Source organism: Strongylocentrotus purpuratus, unplaced genomic scaffold (assembly GCF_000002235.5).
Source record: "Strongylocentrotus purpuratus isolate Spur 01 unplaced genomic scaffold, Spur_5.0 spur5_scaffold_14, whole genome shotgun sequence".
NCBI lineage: Eukaryota > Metazoa > Echinodermata > Echinoidea > Camarodonta > Strongylocentrotidae > Strongylocentrotus > Strongylocentrotus purpuratus.
This window is the reverse complement of record NW_022145599.1, coordinates 30,073,744-30,096,095: the sequence shown is the minus strand read 5'-3', so window position 1 is coordinate 30,096,095 and position 22,352 is coordinate 30,073,744. Positions and strand designations below refer to the sequence as shown.

The window sequence follows — 22,352 nt, the reverse complement described above, 5'->3', positions numbered from 1 at the left end:
TTGACTCCCAAGCCTGTGCTTACACGACATTAAAGGGGTGCCCTTACCGAACTGAAGGCCTTCGCTAAGCAGTCGCATAAGCAGTCACAAGCAGTCGATATAAGCAGTCGCAAGCCTTCATTTGCAACATGCATGTCAATGTATTGCTGCAAGCCTTCGAAGGCTTGTAAGCAGTCGATAGGCCTTCCCACAGCCAAGTTAATATGCAAATTAGCTTCGACTGCTTATAATGAAGCTCTAAATAAGCAGTCGACTGCTTATAATGAAGCTCTAAATAAGCAGTCGACTGCTTATAATGAAGCTCTAAATTAGCAGTCGACTGCTTATAATGAAGCTCTATATAAGCAGTCGTGTTTAAACCTTCCTAAGCCTTCGAAGGCTTATAAGCAGTCCGTAGGCCTTCCCACAGCCAAGTTAATATGCAAATTAGCTAAGCCTTCATCATTGACTGCTTATACCTTCGTCGTTGAATCACCTAAACCTTCGTTGTCGACTGCTTATCCCGTAAACCTTCGAGCGTTGTCCACTGGGTACAAACCTTCGACTGCCTATATTACCTAAACCTTCCGTCATCAACTGCAGCTGCGCTAATTTGCTCAAATATATTTGTGAACAAGTATTTACAAAATCAATGACCATGCAATTTCCTAATCTGTACAGAAAGCAACCTCAATTTCGTATTGTGTAATTGTATTACTCACCTTCTGGACAAAATGAAGATGTTTAAAGTAGCTCCAGCAGCTAGCAGTCCAGTGCAAAGCAAAGTTGATCGTATTTCTCCAACACAAGAGTGCTTGTGTGGGACTGTAATCTTGGTAACAAAATTCGATCCTTTCTCATTTTGTTAAATTCTTGCTCTAGAATACTCTCAAAATTCTTCTTTCCTGGTGTAAATAATCTACCCCTTATTCCCTATACTGTGGGATTTACAGGAAGACAAATCTGGCAAAATTGCAAAGTAATGATTGAAATATGCGCCGTTCAGCTCAGCTCAGAGTCTCAGTGAAGATTTGAATTTGAAAATTACCGGTTGGCCTATTCGCCTTCTACCACTAGATGGCAGCACACATTTGGAAAATGAAGGCCTTCGCGGTCTTCTTTAAAAGTGACTGCTTATCTTTGAAGGCTTATTTTCAGCGACTGCTTATCTTGAAGGCTTATTTTCTACTGACTGCTTAATAAGCAGTCAACATTTTTGGACTGCTTATATGAAAGTCTTTGAAGGCTTAGCTCTCGCAAACTAATAAGCAGTCGAAGACTAAAACAAGCCTTCGAAGGCTTATGAAGTCTTTGAAGGCTTTGTGAAGGCTTAGCGAAGGCTTATCGAAGGCTTATTAAGCAGTTTTCTTTGGTAAGGGTGGGGCCACAGTGATGGTGTGAAAGGGGTTAAGTGAGGCCGATGATAAGATGAGAGTTATTGACAGATAAAAAAAGTAGGAAGCATAGAGACCAAAAAAGGGATTAGGAAGAACACTTTGACAACTTAAAACAGAATGCCACCAGCCCTTTAAAACTCTTGACTTTTTGTGATAATACTATAAAAAGTTTGTTGATAAAATGATGAAAAACTATAGTGTAAAAGCTCACCCCCGCCGTACGTAACAATGATCGTCAACGTACGCGGGGATTCCAAGAAAATTCTATGACCTCATATGATTAACATGACGTATACGTTTTGTATTGTTGATCTGACATCTCATTGGTCAAATCACAGGTCTAAACTTGTCCAAAAGTTTGTTTACCCTACCCCCTTTCAAATGAACTTTGAGTTTCCCGCGCCCGCGAAATGAACTTGAAATGTAAACAAATGTCGCCCTCAGCGGCCAATCTTGGACAGTCTTAATCATCACACGGTCAATGTGCAGTGCGCGTACGTGGGGGGCATAAAAATTGGTGGTGTGAAAATCCAGCTTTGTGGTATTTGCACCAACGTTTTGGGCTTGCAATTTAAACTTATCCAAAGTATGGCTGTAGATCTTAAATTTCTGTCCGTACCAAACCGTAAATATAATTTTTATGAATCTATTTTAAAAATTTGTTTCAGATTTGGATTTGTTGATCGTTTGATTACGGATCAAGGGAGAGAATTTAACAACGAGTTGGTGACTTCCCTTCTAAAGTTCAGCGGTACAAGGCACTGCGTTAGCAGTGCTTATCATCCCCAAACAAACGGGCTGGTTGAACGATTCAACCAGACTTTGATATGTGCACTACAGAAGGTGACAAATGAAGAGTGCAATGATTGGGATGAGAAGATTGATGCCATTCTCTTTGCATACCGGACATCCCCCCAAGGGTCTACGCGCTACTCACCCTTTCAACTTATGTTCAACAGGTGATGAAGCAGCTGTAAATTGCTTTAAAGTTTAAGTGTACATGTATGTTTTGTAGCTGACATCTTTTCATGAAACCTTTGCAACAAAATATATCTCTCGTCTTGAATCCACACAAATTTTCAGATTTTCCCCCTTATTCCTCATATCTCTGATTGTCTCCTTCTGACCTTGACAAATGTGGTGTGAAATATATTTTCCCATGACATATTTTGAGCTCAGAAGGAGGTAAGACGCACTTTGAAAAATAATGGAAGAAATCTGAAAAATTGTGTACAAAACGGATGGAGAGTTGTCCACAAAATCAGCCATTTTGAAGCAGTTTTGCCAATTTGAGGATCCCCATAGAAAGTACAACAAGACTTTTCAAACTCCCATAACTCTCTTATTTTATAACCAATTTTGATAAAACTTTTTAAAATTGCTCCTCTCATTTTACTCTTTCCTATGAGATTGATTCTCTCCTTGGGTTTTGGTTTCCTTTAAGTAAAGCACTAACCTACTGGTCATAAACGACTTTTTACCTCCACAGAGAACCACGTCTCCCCATAGATGTAGTGACCAGCTCCTCAACTATCTCAGCGCCCTCCCCTGAGGAAGTTGAACAAGTTTTTGTCAAGGTCCAGGCAATGAGCGATAAAATCAGGGATCATACCAAGATCAACGTGAAGGCGGCCCAGCAAAAGCAAAAGAGGCATTATGATGAGAGGCATCATGTCAGCAAGGCAAGTTTTTTATTCCTACACCCCACCAAAACTATTTGGAATACATATCTTTCTTACCTATCCGTAATGTCCTTGATCACATGTTTAGGGCAAGATATTCAAATTTTTGCATGTTCATATACTATAAATGGAAGTCATGCATACTTTCTTACATCAGAAAAAATGAAAGCTGAATAAGTGGTTATTCAGGCGAGTCAGATCTCGCGAAAATATCCACAATATAAGGCTGTTTATAGTACTTATAAAGAGAGTTGTGTTTATATATCCTTAAAAGGTTTTCTCTGAAGGAAGTTGGGTTCTGAAGAAGAACATGAGAAGAGACACCCGGCAAGGAGACAAGCTAACCCACAGGACGACAGGACCATTTATCATCGAGAAGTATGTGAGCAAAGGTGTCTACATACTGCGCAATCCTCTTACCGATACCCTTCTAAAACAGAAAGTGAATGGAAGCCACCTCATTCCTTTCAATAGAGGTAAGAATCTGGCAACATGACACAAAATGCTTCTTCCACATTTCTCAATTTCCATTTCAATTTTGATTATGTAGGTTATATCTACTAATTCTTTAATGAGATACATGTACACAAATAGCTTACACAGAATTTCGACATTTTGCCTCAACATTAATTATGGTAATTTATTCAAAATTTATTCAAAATGTCCTAATTTCCCAACCAATGAAATAGAGAAGGCCATTTTCCTGTCAATTGTGCATTGCATTTCTGTCAAATACATTCCATTTCCAACTTTGCAAGTAACCAGAATGGAGCAGCTGCTTGAATTAAAATGCATGAATTAACAATTGGCTTGTGTGATGTTTTTCTTCATATTTCAAAAGTTTTGCATGTGAAAAAGGGACCAATGCTGGTCCATGGCACAACCACAATGAACTAAAAACAATACCCTAGCTCCCCTGATTCATTCGATTTGCATTTGTTGGACGGAATATTTATTTTCAGATAGTGGTCTGAGTACAGACACGAGTACAAACAAGGATGTGAGTGAAAACCTGCATGACAAAAAAAAAAATTATGTTCCTAATTAAAGATTCATGCATGGTTGTTCCAAAATTCACTTTTGAATTACTAACATTGAAAATTAAAATTACATTAATGTTTCATTCCACCACAGAGAAGTGTAGTGTATTTCATGCCATTTGCAAGGATGGCCCAATGACTGCATGCTTATTTGTCAGTCTGCATGAATATTATGGTGTAGACATTTTTATCATTTCATTTCTTTCTAATATATCAGGTTCCTCTGTTGAGTTGAGGTTGCTGTCTTCAGCCGTAAGACTAGTTGTAACCAAACTGTCAAAGGGGGTCCTTTCACCACTGCTTACCTCTCTCGCGTTTATACTTTTCATAGCAAATACATGTAGCTCCTCTGCATTCCCACAAGTACAAAATAGACTGCCAGGTACACACCCAAGACCCCATTTTCCCCTTCTCATTTGCTCCTTAAATCCCCATTTTGGAACTGGCCTCTACACACCCCTGAATACAAATAAATTTGATAATTGGGAAATGCATATTTTGAGATGATTTCGGGTAGAGAGGATGTTGAGTAAGTAAGTGGAACGATCGTAGAGCCCCAACGACCATTCTCTCAAGTAATAAAATCTTTTATTAGATGGCGAGTGTCGTCAAATAAAGTAATAACCTCCATCAATTGGCTGCATTCTTTTGTGATTTCGATTGGTATTACTGCTGTCAGGTGGGCTGTATCTAATACAACCACCTTATATTTTTGTTAAAATCGCCTTTATTATTTATTTATTATTTATTTATTTTTCTTATTTCGACCCACTTTTTTCTTAGCATGATAACTTTGTAATGGTTCATTCAAATGCTTTGAAATTTAGCACACATATGTATAGGCATATGGACATAACACAGTAAGGTTTTCAACCTTGACCTTGACATATGACGTCATCTAGGCGCCATTTTGTGAAATTTTCTGAAAATTTACTCATGATCATATCTTCATAACCAAAAGGTATTTCTCATTCATGTTTATCATGATCAAGGTCAATATCAGTCTGGTCAATTTCATGTCCAAATTTTGATATGTTGTAGCTAAAATAATTCTCTATAAGTTTGATAATAACCATTTTTCATTTTGATGACGTCATCAGAGTAAAATTACGAATAAAGGGCACATATCAGAAATTTCTTAAGTTGCATGTCATGACTATAGAAGGTGAATTTCGTTCACGTAATGAATTTACATGATATTGTTTTAACAAAAAAAAATTAAGCAGTATCTCTCTTATTTTTGCTCTATTTTGTTTTCAAATTTTAGTTGACCAGCCCACCTATACTTGTTCCAAACAAGTATTATATGTATAGTTATTATTATTATTATTGGTGTTTTTTTTTTTTTGTTGTTCTAACTAATTTAATCATTATCATCATTCAAATTGTTTTACATACCTCATTTTAAGAATCTTTACTAATACAAGTGTCTTCTGATTGGTTAAAAGTGTAGTCATGTCCTTAACCATGCCTGTTAAGAAATTCATCGTTCAATTTTTCCCAGTCGCCCCGGTTTATATCCATTTTGTACCCGCCTGTAACGCATTTTGCCGCGATCCCCTTTGGTTAACCTGTGTTATTAATTTCCTCTGCGCGATGTGTAGCGAAGATACCATAGACGCAAAGGAATTTTCCCTAGTCGCTACATTTAGGCGATTGACTAGTGTCGACTATGATTTGTATTCTAGTCTCGCTTCGGTTTTAGGGAACTTTATTTCCAAAGAGGCAAAAATGGATAAACCAACAAATGCCAGGATCACTTAATGGGTACCTTTAAGTCCCATATTGACATCATAAAAAGAACAGGAAATCAAAACTAACAGTTACTCAGGCACGGCGGGCTACCGGCTTCTTTGCATCACGTCCAATTGCTTTTGTGCTGTCATGTCCAACATACTCGACTGTCAATGTAGAGTGTCGGATGTCCCGTCTAAACTACGATCTTGTTAAGTTAGATCTTCTTGTTTTTCGGTATATAAACGATATATTGACTGCTTTTAATATTCAAGACATGGTCGTTTCTATGGGCTCTGGGGGACCTCACAACCTGCCATGACCCTGCGACTACGTTTTGGGGTCATAGCACTTGTGAGGTCCCCTCGAGCATAGAAACAACTAGATCTATCATTGTATGCCTCTCAAAGCAGTCAATATATCTATATTATTGACTAATTATTTTTCTAATTCAAATCACATGTTACATTTTATTAACTTGTCATTTACTGTAGTCAACGTCTTTCATACTCACCTATTAAATCACTTACTCACGACTTTTATCTAATGTGAGCAACAACAGATGCCATGTCTGGCAGTATTATAAATGGTGCTTATTTTGTGGAAGTTCTCATGTTCATTATTATCTTACTTACTTTTTGTTACTTTGAAAGAAAAAAATCTTTACAATTCATGCCGTCTAATAATTCTAGCCACCCACAAAAAGTAAACATCTTCATGATCAGTACTGTACGAGCCGAAAATTGTGTACAAAACGCGTGGCAAAGTGAAGTTTCTGGTTTGGTTTATAAATCAGTAACATTTCAATCTTTAGACTTGATTTATCATTTATGCAAGCTAAAAAATTGATCTAGATAATGACCTTAAATATCAGAAGTCTCAAATCAATAAAATACATCAGAATTAAAAACAATAGCATACATAAGAAATTTGTAAAACGATGTTATAGGCCTTCAAAAGAATTGACAGATTCTTTTAAAATAATTTTGTTGTCGCCTCTTCATTCCTATTTTTTTCTCTCATAGGGTATAAGAAATACCGGGAATACGTGCTATATGAATGCCACTGCACAAATTCTTGTAGCATCTCCAGTTGTCCACTTGTACAGGGAACAGAGTGTACACAAGATCCCTGCCCTTGATGGAGTCTTACAACTTTATAATGCAGATAACACTGCTGCAGTGAAGAAGGCTGTACAGAGTTTGAAGGATCTTCTGCCTTCCTACAACGATGCAGAGCAACACGATGCTGGACGGTTTATGCTTGACATCCTGTCCTCGCAATGTCTCCATTGTGGTTCAAGTAAATGCACTTTCCTTCAAAGGTATAAGTTTTGATTCTACATGAATTCCCTATTTTATTTTTTTTTTTTTATTACGTAAACCTACTATAAAAATAAAATGTGCATGAGTGTCACAGTCCTAATTGCCATTTTTAAATTACCTCTTTAAAATGTGTTGTGGGTTTTCAAATAATTTTTTTAGGACTTCTTTAGGGAAGGTAGGCTAGGCTGAAAAAAGTGATACCTCAAAATTTCCAAATGTACGGGGGTCCGGAAATATGCCCAAAGCTCCAGGTCAATTAAATTTATTTCAAGGGGGCAAGACTAAACTAACAGTCTGTGCTTGGTACATGAACCTCATAGGCCCCAGACTGAGATGTGCCTGTAAAGAGCCATGATGCTCGTAAAAAACATCAGCTCTTTAAATAAACAAATATCCTGAAATGGCAGACCAGACTTGCCAAATGCTATTCAACAAACATTTCAGTATATCTATGAGTATTGATTGGGCAGTGAATATAACAAATTGGTCGGATTATTGTATCCCCCGAACAGTGGTTCGGAGGATACTATGGATTTGGCCTTGTCGCGCCGCCGCCGCCGCCCCCGCGTCCGCCGCAGAGATTTTCTTGTGAACGCTCTACAGGTCCGAGTTCTTGTCCGATCATTTTCAAATTTGGTATGAAGATGTATTAAGGAAAGAGGATGAAGCCTTTGTGGGGCAGAGCCCTGGTTGCCACAGTAACCATGATGTAAAGAAATAGTTAAGATTACTTTGTGAACACTTTACAGGTTCAAGTAATTGTTTGACCATTTTCTAATCTAGTATGAAGGTGTATTAAAGAAAAGGGATAAAGCCTATTTTGGCATGTATTTGTTTTTTTTTTTTTTTTTTTTTAGTTTCATATTAGTTTCTACTATAATACCTTTCATGTAGATTATATTTCTACCAAAATGAATACAGACCAGAATCCATGGACCTGTAATTGAAAACAAGTTGAAAAGAAAGCTACAGTACCTTAGCCTCCACCTTTTCCCCAAAATCAAACATCTGCCGCGAGCCTAGTAGAACAACATACACCACTAAACTTGTTCTGTTGACATTAACACCCACAAAAGTGCAATGCAGTTGGTTCGGGGGATACATGTGCTCGGCTGCGCAACCCGCCGAGCGCACGGTTTCTAGTTTCATATCTTTATTTGACACAAGTTCTCCTTTATCAAACAGAAAACTGCTTATAGATATTTGTTTCTCATTTATTTTATTTTTTCCATTTGGTTTACCTTCTGTTTTAGCTGTTGTCATTTGCAGGGGCACAATGAACTTAAGTGCCCTAATTGTGACGCATCAAGGCTTGGGGGAGAGCTTGATTACGGCTCCATGCCAGTAGAATGCAGAAGCAACAAATCACTCGACACCACTCTCGAGGAATTTTTCAGTTGGGCTACTGTTGACTTCAAAGGCCTTTGCGACAAGTGGTATGTCCATTTTTTTTTTCACTTAAGAACTTTAAACATGAAATCATGTTACCCTTTTTTCAGATTCCTGCACTTGTTGATATTTCTGATTTAGAAATCATTATTTTTTATGCTATTTTAAAAAAAATCATTGAGCACATTCTTTTTATTGAGATACCATGCCATTGTTATTTTACTGTTCCTAATATTGCACAGCTAGTGTATATCAAATGAGTAAAACTGTTTTTGTTTTTTCTATTAAAAAAAAAAAAATTGTTGAGAGCTTTATAATTGACATCTTCCCACTAATTTGATTTAAAGTGGACAGACCCTGACCAAGATGGAAAAGAGGCCAGTGGCAGAGTCACCGCCAGACTTTCTGTGGGTCACGCTACAGCGCTGGAAAGAATCGGAGGTCCGGCAAGCTTTGTCCGAATCTCGACTTACCAAAAATACAGAAAGGATGAATGTCAGCCATTGCCTCTCCCTTCCACTTAAAGACGGATTTATGCAGGAATATCACCTTGGAAGCTTAATGGTGAGAGTTAAAACGTATATGGTAGTATTTGACAATTTTTAGGTCAATAGGCCCAATATGAACTTATTGCCGTTGTTGTTTTGTAGTGGGTTACTAGAGGTACAAATAATTTCTACACATGTATGATTTTGAAATTCTGTTCCAAATATTACTTATGGTAATCTATGTGTATGACTCAGACGAGTACAAGACGTAAAGCAAGCTTAAAGATATTTATTTACATATTTAGAATAAAATAAAACTCATTTTGTTTCTTGAAAATGGTATAAACATGAGTTATAGTTTTAAAATACCAATCTGAAAGTCTCATAAAGAAATATCAATGGGAAATATTTTTAAATGGTTAAAATCAGTGCCAATTAATCTTTGGAAAAGATATCGATCTTTTTTTAACAGCCATTTAAATTTTCTTGTCAGATTAACTAGATGGAATTCGACTGCACGCAGTCGAAAATGATGCCTCCGTCGTAGAGCAATTTTACCAACCAAAACAGTAGAAATTTTTCAAATTCAAGTTCATTTGTAATCCATTAACAGGTTCTCAAAATATTGTGATTACAAGCAATTTCTCATATACATATATGACCCTTTGAACTTTGACATCATGACCCTCAAATATACTCAGTACATCGGCTCTGCAAGATACATACATGACCAAAGTTTGGCACGAATCCATCAATCGGTTCTTCAGATAACGCGATCACGAGAACGGGACGTACGGACGGACGTACGGACGGACGGACAACCCGAAAACATAATGCCTCCGGCTACTTCGTAACGGAGGCATAAAAATATCTAATTATGGTACTTGAAAATGGTATATGAGGTATATGAGTTTATAGTTTAAAAATACCAATCTGAATGTCTCAAATTGTGATATAAATGGGAAGTATTTTCAAATAGTGAAAATCTCAGTAAGTGTTTGAAAATGATATCTAAAGATCAGTTCTTGTAACTGCCATTTTAATTTTTTTTTTGGCGGGAATAAATACTCAAAATTTCTTTTTGTAACCTATCTAAAGCGTTGATTTCAGAGTTTTTGAGTAGATATAAAGCTATCCATATACATATTTCATCTTTACTTCTATTTAAAAAGAAGTTATATGCTCACAATGTAATCTTATGTCGTCGTTTCGTGCTATTTTTGGTTTTTGTGGTAGTAATCACCCCTTTGAATAAGTTGCTGTACAATCCCTTGATGAGAATATTTATTCCATCAAAAAAAAGAAAAAGAAAATGAAAGTGGATATTTTATGCAGTTAGGAAATGGGAGTCCCAATCCTCTTTCATTCTTGTCATTAGATGCATGAAGGAAGCAGCATGTCCAGTGGACATTACACTGCACTTGTTTGTAAGGAAACGTGGATCCTGTATGATGATGAGAAGGTGTCTGTGACTGATATTGATCTGGCATCACCTTCTATAGCTGGTGTGGGATATAAGAAAGGTATGTTTCTGTCTTTTGTAATCTACTTATCTTTAATAAATTTCCACGATTATTGACGAGACAAATGTAACTGAGAGGGATTACAAGGTATTCATTTCTGGTATGAATTTTTATTATTCATTCATGTCAGAGAGGAGGGGGAAATAGAACAAAGTTATTTTTATACATGTACAAGTATGTAAAGCTATGGTCACAAATCTGAGCGGCGACCGGCCGATCAGTAGCCTGCTCGGTCGCTGCTGGAATTAGGCATCGCCCAGCGACTAGGTTGGTGCCCGGGCGGCGACCTACCAGGCACCGAGCGTATTTTGGGCGGCGAGTGAAAAGTGAGCAGGCGCCGCCCAAATTTTAACTCCGCGCTAAAACTTCAGCGGCGACCGAGCGATGCCCTAAAATCGAGCGGTGCCTGGGCGGCCTTCGCTCGGTGGCCGGGCAGCTGCCGGGCAGAATTGGTTAAAAACTCGCCGCTCGGCCGCCGACCAGCCTACTTTTGGGTAATGTGACCATAGCATAAGTACCCTAGGACCCTCTATAGGCCAGTGATTAAAAACCCTGAAATCTGGTTGATGCTAGAATACCTGGTACTTGTTCCAAAATAGAAGAGAAACAATAATTCTGTCTCAACCACGTTAAGATAAATGAACTATTACATTAATGATTAGATTGAGGGTCAAATTCACATAGTCCAGATCCTGTATGGAGTTATCATTAGCATACAGACATATTATTTCAACTTTTCTATAATGAATTATTTTAATTAAAAAATTGTAGATACATTTTCCAATTAATTCTTTCAATTATTAATTGTAGATATGTTTTCCACAACACCCATTCGATATGGATTCAATTTAAATTCTAATTACTAATGAATTTTAATGATAATTTTTCATTACAGGTCATATGTATAAGGTTGAGAAGGCATCCTCCCAAGAAGCTGTCAACGCTGCTGCAGACTTGAAGGTAGGTTTATATATTGCTGAAAATTATACCTCTAAGTTTTACATGTATTATTGTGTAGGGATCGTATAATTATATGAGGAGTCCGTAAATAAAGCGAAGAGGTACAAGTTGATGTATTTACAATTCAATTATATTTATCAGGCAGAGTCCAGATGGCATAGGTAAAGTTGAAGAACAATATGAATATATCGAGTAAGGAGCAAAGCTCCTCAATTCGATAGTCTACCAGAATTATGTGGTGATGAGTTGGTAGCTAGATGAGAAGTTTCTCTATAATGGAGAAACTCCACTATCAGGTAAAATTTGGGGGCATCTTATTCTTACTGGGGTAAAAGTGTAAATGGTTCTAATTGGTCTATAGCACTTGCCAAAGAACCAAGACAAGATTCCTGTTGTGACTCGGTGATCAAAGTCCAAATAAAGTCTGGGTAGGGGCCCTTGAGCATTTAATGTTTCTTTCATCTGGGCCATAGATTGTGACTGCAGACATACACTTTGAACATATTTGTTTCTCTTAGATGGCTGCTGTACCATTTGCTGATGTACTTAACCACGTGGAAGCTATTGTTGCCGGAAAAGTGAGGTAATATTAATTATATTTATTTATTTATTATAAAGTTATTATCCCCTCGATGACGAAGTTGGCCGGAGAGATATAGTAACGCTGCAGTCTGTCCTTACTTCCTTCCGTCCTTCCGCCCTTCCTTCCTTCCTTCCTTCCTTCCTTCCTTCTTTCCGTACGTAACAAATGTGGTTTCCATTTGATAACTTCAGTAGCGTTTGACGGATTTTAATAAAACTTGATATGAAGGTATCAAAATACAGCCTAAGTTCAATTTTGGACAATGTAGGTCAAAGTTCATAGCTCATTATATGCGAGAATGTAGTTCCGTTTGATAACTTTCGCAATTTGTTTGACGAATTTTAATAAAATTTGATATGAAGGTACGTGGTATCAAAATACAGCCTGAGTTTGATTTCTGAGTATGTAGGTCAAAGGTCAAAGGTCATTCCATAAAGTAGTAAACATTCTGTTCATTCAATCCCCAGATATTAATATATGCCTTGGCTAGTAATAATGGACATAACTTGTTCTGACGTGCATAGGCCATTTGTACCTAGCGAGGGGATGCTATGCTTTGCGTTGTCCTTGTTTAGTTATTGACTGATATTTTTATGATTATTAGTGCGTAAATGATTTTCTATGTTTTAAGTTTATCTTGTAAATTATTGAATGTATATGCCATGTCATTCAGCCTTTGAGCTGCAATGTGGTTTTGAATAATAAAATACCATTTCAATCAATCAATCTTACGTAATGGTAAGATCGGAGATAAGTTTTAGTTATGTAAGTAGGAGCCTGTTTTGAGCATCCTTTAATGGGGGCTATTTAGACCGAGTCATGCTTCGATAGGAATGGGTTTGTTTCTTTGAAGCGTCTGGCCTTAGAGACCCCTTCCCCAACCCCCTCCTTTCTTGAGAGTAAATTGTAAGTAGTCTATGACTTATGACTCACCTGAGTACAAGTAAACTAAAAGATCATATTTGTTATTCTAGAAACCTTTTATTCAAACTATAACTGTTTAACAAAATATTTCTTTGTTTGTAATGTAACTTAGATCATCAAGACATGACCTGTTCATCGAGAGGAAATTGGTCGTATTGAAGCAACTCAGCTATGATGGACTAGGAGAGTTTTCAAATGAGGTACTAATAACAGTTTTTCATATTGCATAATTGTTGACACGCACCTGTGAAGAATTGTCTCTATTTTTGGAGAAAGAATGAGCATTTTTCACTTTTGACAAGCATGTGTCCCTATTTTTGTAAAAAAAAAGTCTGTATATATAATTGTATTTAAGATTCATGGATGTTCCTATTTTGACATTTTTTTGTCCCAGCCAAACAAACTTTGCGAGGGGGCTATAAAACAGGCTCCATACATGTGTGCGTTCTTGTGTCCATCCATGCAAAATCACAAAAAAAGGCTACTCCTCTTTCATTTGTTGACCGGTTTGGATTTTTTTTTTGTTCCATTTGGTAAAACTACATGAAACACACAGAAGTTCTACACAAATATTATTTATGCAAATTGATTCAATTTATTCCAATATAAAAATAAAAAAATGCTTCTTTTCCTTATTAAATTTAGCTATTCCAATGATGTACACTTCTGGCAGGGACATATATTTCGCACTGAGTAATTTACTCATTCTCTTGTTTTTAATCATTTGACCATATTTCTTGACTTTGAGGGTTGGCAGATAGGGTAATCTATTGTATAGGTTGATTAGGGCTATGTGTCTCCCTTGAGCAAATAAGGGATAACTTTCACTTACATGTATCATGGGTACACAGGTGAATTTGTACCTACAAAGTACATTCTGTCCATTATATTCTGTGAGAGAAGATATTGGGTCAGATGTTTATATGGGGTCACATAAATGGAACATCTTTGTCAATCCATTGATACATATAGACAATGGTCTTTTAACCCTATATAGCCCGGGCTATTTTGAAACTGTATAGCCCGGGGGGGGGGGGGGGGGGGGGGGGGGGGGGGGGGGGGGGGGGCTTGTCAGGCCCCCTTCTGAGATCTCGGCCGTTGACTGCGCATTCGCAATGAAAATCAGCACGCACGTTGCCCATGACGTAATCTCCAGTCTTATCATTAATTTTTTCCAAAACATTGTAATTTTCTTGATTATGCTAATTATACTAATTTATGCATGAAATCAGATATTTGCTGCAAATCACTATTATTAAGCTTCAAATAGGCTATTTTTTTTGTCTAGATACTTGTAGTATTCTCAACAAATTAACCTGAAAAAAATTGTGGTATAAAAATTAATTCCTTATGTATTTCATTGTTTTTTCTAATTTCTTATGTATTTCATTGTTTTTCAAACTTTTTAATTTTATTGTTTTATTTTGAGGACATTTTTTTGGCAACATTTTTTTGCAATCATAAACAGCATAAAATTAATTGACTTTAATAAATAAAAGCAAAAATAATCAAACATTAATGAATTTTAGCTGAAATCACAATTTGTATTGAAATTATACATGAAATCACGTTTTTGAGCAATTTTTGGTCTGACATGCAGGTACAAAATTATGTGTAACTTTGGAACAGGGTACCCAAGTGTCACGAATTTGGTCTCAAAAAATGAGCGAGACTTGAAAGAAAAAAGTCATGATACATGCGACAAGAGCTTCTCGCGTCTAAAAATTATCGTGAAAAATGTCAAGGGGAAGGGGGGGGGGCCTATCAGGCCCCTCCCCCCCCCCCCAAGGCTATAGGGTTCAGAAATGATACTGCACAGACCAATTGAATTGTTGTATTGTTGTATACTTGTACCCTAGCTCCATGTCACTTTCAGTGAACATTCTTTACACTGTATAAGTGAAGTTTATGGATTACTTAATGCAGGATATGCACTTGTACAGAAGTTGATTCGGTAAAATTTGACATGCAATTGTATACATCTGATTTTTCTTACAGATGGAGCGTTCAATGATGGTACGATTGTTTAAACAATACCACACAGTTTGGTAAGCTTCTGTTTCTTACCCAGCATTAAGTTGATCAAAATATAGATAATTTGCGACACAATCTAAAAAGTATAGTAATAATAATAATAATAGCCTAATAGTCCACTCCAAATTTTATTAAACCGGTAGTATGAAGATGTGATTTCAGAAACTGTCTATGATGGCAAGTATGGTATTAAAGGTAACAGAATATCTTTATTTCAAAGTGTCAGAAATTGACATCACCTATGTGGTAGATTACTAATACCACTTCCATGGTTCATCATATATTGCCCTGGCACAAAAAGATTTCTTTTACTGTTCAAGAGTTTTTGAAATGGATACCTGAAATGACATGCTCACATGACTGTTGTCACGGGGTAAGTGGTTAACAGAGGCATATCACTGAAAATTATGTTGGCCTGATAATTTTTTTTTTTTAATTACCGGTACATATGTTTGGAATTGAGTAGCAACCAACCAACCAGGATATTATATTATGCTATTTTTATGAATAACTTGAAAATATTATTGATCACAGCATTGGACAAGACTTGATTTGCAGGAATTGGATTGAACCCAAGTTTGCTGAGAAACTGAAGCTGATTGGCATTCCTAATGACATGTAAGATTATTACCCATAGAAGGCATTTTAGCTACAAGATAAAAAGCCATATTTTGCGCACCACTTCTAATCTGAACCCGAAGCAGGCAACATTTGCCATATTGCCCCCTTCCGGGTTTTCCCCGTAGACAACTGTACAAAATTTGAGGACAACATTGGGCCATAATCCATTCTTTCTTGGAGAGTGCGCTTTAACAAAGTTCAAATGTACGCGATCTAGTTTTAAGCAATGGATACCCGCGGTAAAAATTTACGTAACAATCGCTTAGGCAGGATTACATACATGCCTGAATAAACTGAAATCAGACAGACCGACAGGCAAACACACATGTCTGTCATTATTACCAAAAAAATTAATGACATGCATGAATTATACAGCTGTAGGTAATAATAATTATATTGACTGGCTCTGCCTTCGGGGAACATCGGAAATGTTACCCTTAAAAGAACCATATTGCCCTTGTCTACGACTCTGGACAATATGAATCTTTTGCAGGCAATATATTCAATGTTTCCTCAAGGCCAGTCAATATAATATAATTATGATACTAAACAATGGTGTAGCAAAGCATTATTTGGACACACACATAAATCATCCCATTGAAAGAATTCTATTGAAATTTATTGGGAAATCTATTGAATTGTCTAATTGAAGACAAAGGAACCGTCTTTGATTTTCTTGAGGTTACACATGTTATTTGACGCATGTACAGGTGGACCTATTCTATGTTCCTTGATGATGGAAATTGTAAATTGGTGTAGTTTTGATCAACAAAAATGTGGTTTGATAATTTTGTCCCCCAAAAGTCATATTTTCAGTTAGAATTTATTTGATGGATGTGTTTTTAGTTCCAATTCAATAAATGATATGTGCTGATATCTAATTGAGCAAATTGAAATAGTACATTTTGTGTTGGTGGCTAGCGAGTTGCAGCTCTTCACTGTATGAAATACATTTTCCTGCAAGCTGAGAAATTAGCCTGCGGCAGCTTGCCAGTAGTGGCGCTGTTAATCGTGAATATATAGACCATAACAATGTTGCTTTTGTTGTGTGTTTTTTCTCTTTCTCAGGGCAAGTTTTTACCTGAATTACGTCTTATACCCAGAGGCATTCAGCTTTGTGTTCAATGCAGGTATATATGTCTCTAGGAATACACATTTCTTCCTCAATAAGAAAATTTCAAGAATGTCACACTGCCATATGTCCTTCTGTCTGTCCAGCCATTCGTAAAAGTCTTGTGAACGCTACTTTCCATTCGATAACTTTTGTAATGTTTGACAGATTTTGATGAAATTTGATATGAAGGTACATATACATGGTATCATACTATAGCCAAGAATGATTTTGGAGTATGTAGGTCAAAGATCATGGTTCATCCCATAAAGTCATAAACTTTATGTTCATTCAGTCCCCAGATGTTAGTGACTTCCTTGCCTAGTAATATAATAGTATAGTCCTGTAGACATACACTGTTCTGACTGTCCTTGTTGTTTTTGTGTTGTATTTTTTTGTGATCTCTCTGAACAAGAACTACAGTGGGCAAGTCAATTATATTACTGTTTTGTTAGCTTAATGATGTAATAATCAAAATTAATTGAGCTTTCTTTGGAAAACATGATCTTAACCTGTTACTGTTGTGATAAGTGCTTGCTGAAACCCTAGAATACTTTACATACCATGTGGTACAACATTGACCGTTTCATACCTTTCATACATGTATGTGCTTTTTCTATCTGCAGAAGCTCCAGGTATCTAACTTGGGAAACAACTGATTGAAGAGGACACTCGATCTGTGTGAGATGAGGAGCTCATATATTTCCTTAGAAGATGTTCATTTAAGTTCTCAAATTTTTACAGACATAATACACTATGCGGGTACCAGTCAGTCTACAGGTCCGCAGAAAGTGGCTTCTTTCATCCAACTTGTATACATGACCGGAACAGGTTCTGCATATTTAACGAGTCAGAACCTGTCAGAAGACCACTTTTATTTTGGCCCTTGCTGCTCTTAAACATCAAATTTGATGTTTTTGGTTATAAGGTGAAGAATCAATCTGTTATTGTATTTGATTGAGTTTAATTGAATATTCGGTAAGATAGGTGAAATTGTGGATCTAGAAAGAATACAAATGTGACTTTTTCACTTGCCAAAAGTGTCATTACATCTGCATGAAGCTGAACATCTATGCTTCGTGATAAAAACACTCCTAACACATGATACAATTTAATCGGCTCAAGAACTGTACGTCAGTTGGTCCCACTGCTTGGCAATATATCATTTGAGGTAGGAACTTCAAACTTGGTACAGTCCACACTCATTTTAACGACGTGCTCAAGACCATGCCAATTACCTCATTATACATGTACTGAACACATAGACACATGTGCACATGACTGGGAGAATCTTGTTGTATCCATGCTTGTTATAACGGTAGTGGGCTGTAGTAGTATGTATCAACATAGGAAGATCAAGCAATAAGATATTGGAGTAAGTAGGTCAAAGGTCACAGTGGTATATTTACATGAAGTTAAAGGTTTTTATTATCTCAAGATCCGTTTGAGGTTAGAACTTCAAACTTGGTAATAGTATGTATCGCCATATATCAAGGAGTAATCGGTTAAGGGTCTCATATTTCTCTTATCTTGTAAGGGCATTCATTCAGACTGTGCAGTCGAGAATGGTTTTTGACACGCCATGCTCAAAACAATAGAGCTCGGTGAAGTGTGTATGGATCAGTGTCATTAAGGTATCATTTGAAAGCATATGACTTGGAATTAGTTTATAGAGCACTACCTAGTCTGCATAAATTAACCCTTTGATTTAGGGTTTTTGTTCTTTGGGGACGCACTGCATATCAGATCTGGTGAAGACTGGAATTCATTTGGAATTTGTGAAATCGAGAATCATTCCTGTCTTAATGACACTTCAATGTCTTTTGAGATCACAATGAAGTCACAATGGTCCAAATTGTCTTTGTCCGTTTTCAGTGCAAGCCAATTTGTAAACAACATTAGGTCATAATTATGTTTATCACTTTATATTTGATGAAAAAAATTATCTTGGAAGTGTACGCCCATGTAAATGAGTATGAAGCGGTAATTTTGATTCCATAAACATTCCATAAAATAAAGAATCTTGAAATATTGTGTATGGATGTATTAATGGTGCACCGTCCTCTAACATTATGCTGATGGTCCTGGTTACGAAAGGAATAGGGCATACACTGTAAAGCTACGTTTTGATACAATGATTGACAATACATTGTACATTTCAGTATAAATTAGCCTATAATTGGATTAATGATAACATTTTGTTACTTGGAGACATAGCAGTTGTATGAATGTTATGAATTATAAAGATACAAAAGAATAGATACATTTGTAATATTTTTAATGGGCATATATAGTACAAGATCAGAATATTGCAATCTGGATTAGAAGACAGGACATTTTGAGTACATGTAGTTCCGGACTCAAGGTGGTGCACTACAGGGCTGCTGTGGCTTTAAAAGCTGTGGTAAAATATTGAAGTTTTTATACTGTTAATGTTTGGCATTGGTAAAGTGGAGATCACAGTGAAGCAGAACATATTTTTAATGGTACAAATATTACCATGTAACTGACAAATCAAAAATTTAAACCATACACACTGGAGTGGCAATGATGTTATAAGATAAGATTAAGGGGCAACATGGTCTCTGCGCTAATTTCAGATATACAAGGGACCAGAAAGTGAGGGATCATGGGGAAAGTTTATCATACGGAATTTGCAAAATGCCTGTTTGCATTATAACCCATCCGTCGTGCGAGGCCGTCGGACTAACTGTAATAAATGTTTGCGGACAGTACGAAGTTGACCGACTCAGTCCATTCAAATACTTTGGGTTCTGGCATTTCTCAACAATACTTGGTCTTTAACCATATTCACTATCGAAGAAACAACTTGTATACTAATGCTCCAACATTTCCAAATACAAAACACAGGCTAGTTTACTTCTGGTTGGTTAGCCTAACCTTGGAGAAAATCCAGGTCTTGCAATCTCTTTATTTGCTTTTCCCCCAGACAGTTTGTCACCGGGGATTATGTAACACCCATCAGGCCCTCTCTCTAACGCCCGCAGTCACATTTCCGCTGTACTGCACCTTATGCAAATGGTAAAAAACTGTTTTCTACACGCCGTGCGGGCCCGCAGTGGAAATGTGACTGCGCCATCAGAGAGCTGGCTATGTAATTGTTTCATCCGAGGATACCATGCCTTTCCCCATGATCTCTCACTTTCTGGTCCCTCTAATGCATCAGAAAACAATATTTTAGTTAAGAATATCGTAGAGGAATACGTAAGTGTTCCATTTTAGAGTTCATGGGAATGCAACAGAAGTGTGAGATATATTTCAGATCAGAATTTTTTTCTCGAGATCGATTACTTTCAGTGATATTTCAAGTCTCACTTTGTCATTGATTGGAGTTTTAATAGTATCTTTCATCGATGGGAATTCTTGTTTTACTAATATATTATCAAGGCTTTTAAACTATGAGGATTTTAGTTCATTCAATCGAGAATAATGAGCTTGATTACGATAGCTAAATGTTGGTACATAAATACGTAGAACATTCTGAAATGTTTGACATGCTTAATTCATGTACATATGTATCATAACATGTATCATATCATATCGTTTTACTTCCATTGTAAAAAAAAAGAAAAAGAAATTATGTCCAGCGCTTGCCTATTGCATCATTTCATGTGGTGCTTCAAAGCGTGATTCTTTGATGTGCCGTTGTGAAAAGAAAAGCATATCATATTTTGAAGAATAAAAGTTTTGACATTTAAAATAAATACATAAATCTTTATGTTCATTTTCAGTGTACATTAATTCAAGCTGTATGATAATATTAATATTTGCAGAAAAATCATTTGGGTATTGTACAAGAACATAAAAAGTACATTTGACTTTTAGTTCAAAAATATATATTTAAAGAAGAATAAGCCACACAGTACAATTTTGGTTTAGAAGAGAGTGTAGGAGAGTCGGAGCGAAAGAGGGTGAGAAGCATGCGGTAGATCCAGAGAGCTTCTTGCTTCTGGTAAACAAGTGACTGTAGATATTAATGTAGTAGTACTGCTTAATAAATTCACATGTACATGCATTGCAATTTTAATCAGTTGCTATTCACATTCAGTTTGTCGCATAGACGATACATTTCAGAACTAGCGGTCGAAGAATTTAAATGAATGGCAATTTGACAAGATAAATAGAAAAAAAAAATGAAATTGGTTTAAACAGTAATGAACACATTCAGAAAATAACAAGGTGCTTGCGACCAAGCCAATTACCTTGTAATGAAATAGGCACATAGACCCATGTGCACATGTTTGAAACAGGGACGGTTACGTAGTAGAATTGCGTCTTTAAAAGGGAATCTCGTATATGTGCTCGTTATAACGGGAGTAGACTGTGTATATGATTCCCTAAATTCCTTCACATCTCCCCTTTCACATGTCCCTCTTAGGTACCTTTCCCTTATAAAACCACCTCTCATTTGGGACCCTTTGAAATAACATTTTAATTCCCCCCTGCCCCCCCCCCCACTAACGCAACCCTTGTTACGCTGTCCCATTCCCCCCCCCCCCCCTTTTTTTGTTCTCTCTTTTTTGCTGCGTTACATGCATGCAGGCTCATGGTTTCTTTTTTAAAATTTTGTATGGATGATCGGTTAATCACAAGTATTCCTTACACCACACTGACAGGCTTCACAGTTAATCGAAAGCACATGAGAATAAAGATGACCACTCCATGCAGGCCAGTTACATGGGCAATGAGAACATTATCTGAAATTTCAGAGAATGAGGCCTTTCTGAGACTGAAGTATTCTAATTTTTTTTTTAAAGGGAAAGAAAAAAATTGTAACTTACAGATGGGACACCCATCACAGATTCAAAGGGCATGCTTAAAATGCATAAAACGTACAAGGGCCACTTTTTCAAAGTATAAGGTGCACCAGTGGCTGTTAGTTAACACCTCCCTGGGTGCACGTAGCATTTGTGACAAAATTGATATTAAAATGGCACTTGGAATTAAGTAAGGAAAGGGTTTTGTGTTGACCCCGCCCCCCCCCCCCCACCCGCATCTCTTTCATTTAAACTACATATCATGCATGCAGCCCACATGCATAATATAATTAGATTCTGTGATGAAGCCCGGTAATAGGTGGTTGACGTAACACGATATCATATAAAGCAGCATTCAAACCAAATTAGAAGGCCTGATTAGAAAACACCCCGACATTTGCATTTACAGGCAAACTAAGCCTATGGCAACAACTGCCATTTTCACTATAGACCACCCAGTCCCCGTCGCTTCGCTGTCTATAGTTACTATTTTGTGGTCAATCATTGGCCGCAATTATCAACATATTTGAACAACGGGAATCTGCATTTCTAAACAAAGTTCTCAAATTGGCAATCGTTGGTGTAGCGAATTTGGAGAAGTTTGATTGGTTGCAAAGGCCGACCAGAATAGTTCATTTTGCTTTAGGGGTGTACCATGGCGTGTATTCAATAATACGTGAGCACGCACGCTCTCCGTTGAGATTCGGAACGGATCGGCGGCTAAATATCCCGCCGATTGGTTCCACGGAACCAATCGCCTGGCCGGAACCGATCGCCTGTGACT

At 36.9% G+C, this 22,352-nt stretch overlaps 1 protein-coding gene across 4 annotated transcripts in view; it reads left to right on the top strand.

Annotated features, from left to right (window-relative positions):
* LOC100889000 overlaps window positions 1-20,523 on the top strand; it is a 34,244-nt gene extending 13,721 nt beyond the window's left edge. For 2 of the 4 annotated variants that reach the window (XM_030984696.1, XM_030984695.1), the window contains 15 exons: window positions 2,045-2,335; window positions 2,866-3,058; window positions 3,333-3,534; window positions 4,021-4,058; window positions 6,858-7,156; window positions 8,411-8,593; window positions 8,894-9,110; window positions 10,413-10,557; window positions 11,453-11,517; window positions 12,036-12,100; window positions 13,137-13,224; window positions 15,023-15,072; window positions 15,593-15,676; window positions 16,748-16,809; window positions 17,417-20,523. In XM_030984696.1, the coding sequence (XP_030840556.1) occupies window positions 2,045-2,335; window positions 2,866-3,058; window positions 3,333-3,534; window positions 4,021-4,058; window positions 6,858-7,156; window positions 8,411-8,593; window positions 8,894-9,110; window positions 10,413-10,557; window positions 11,453-11,517; window positions 12,036-12,100; window positions 13,137-13,224; window positions 15,023-15,072; window positions 15,593-15,676; window positions 16,748-16,809; window positions 17,417-17,433 (1,999 nt within the window). In that variant the 3' untranslated portion in view covers window positions 17,434-20,523. Of the gene's footprint in view, window positions 1-2,044; window positions 2,336-2,865; window positions 3,059-3,332; window positions 3,535-4,020; window positions 4,059-6,857; window positions 7,157-8,410; window positions 8,594-8,893; window positions 9,111-10,412; window positions 10,558-11,452; window positions 11,518-12,035; window positions 12,101-13,136; window positions 13,225-15,022; window positions 15,073-15,592; window positions 16,810-17,416 lie in introns of those variants that run through there. The other 2 variants (XR_004064013.1, XM_030984697.1) reach the window with 2 other exon arrangements.
* The last annotated feature ends 1,829 nt before the right edge of the window (window positions 20,524-22,352 follow it).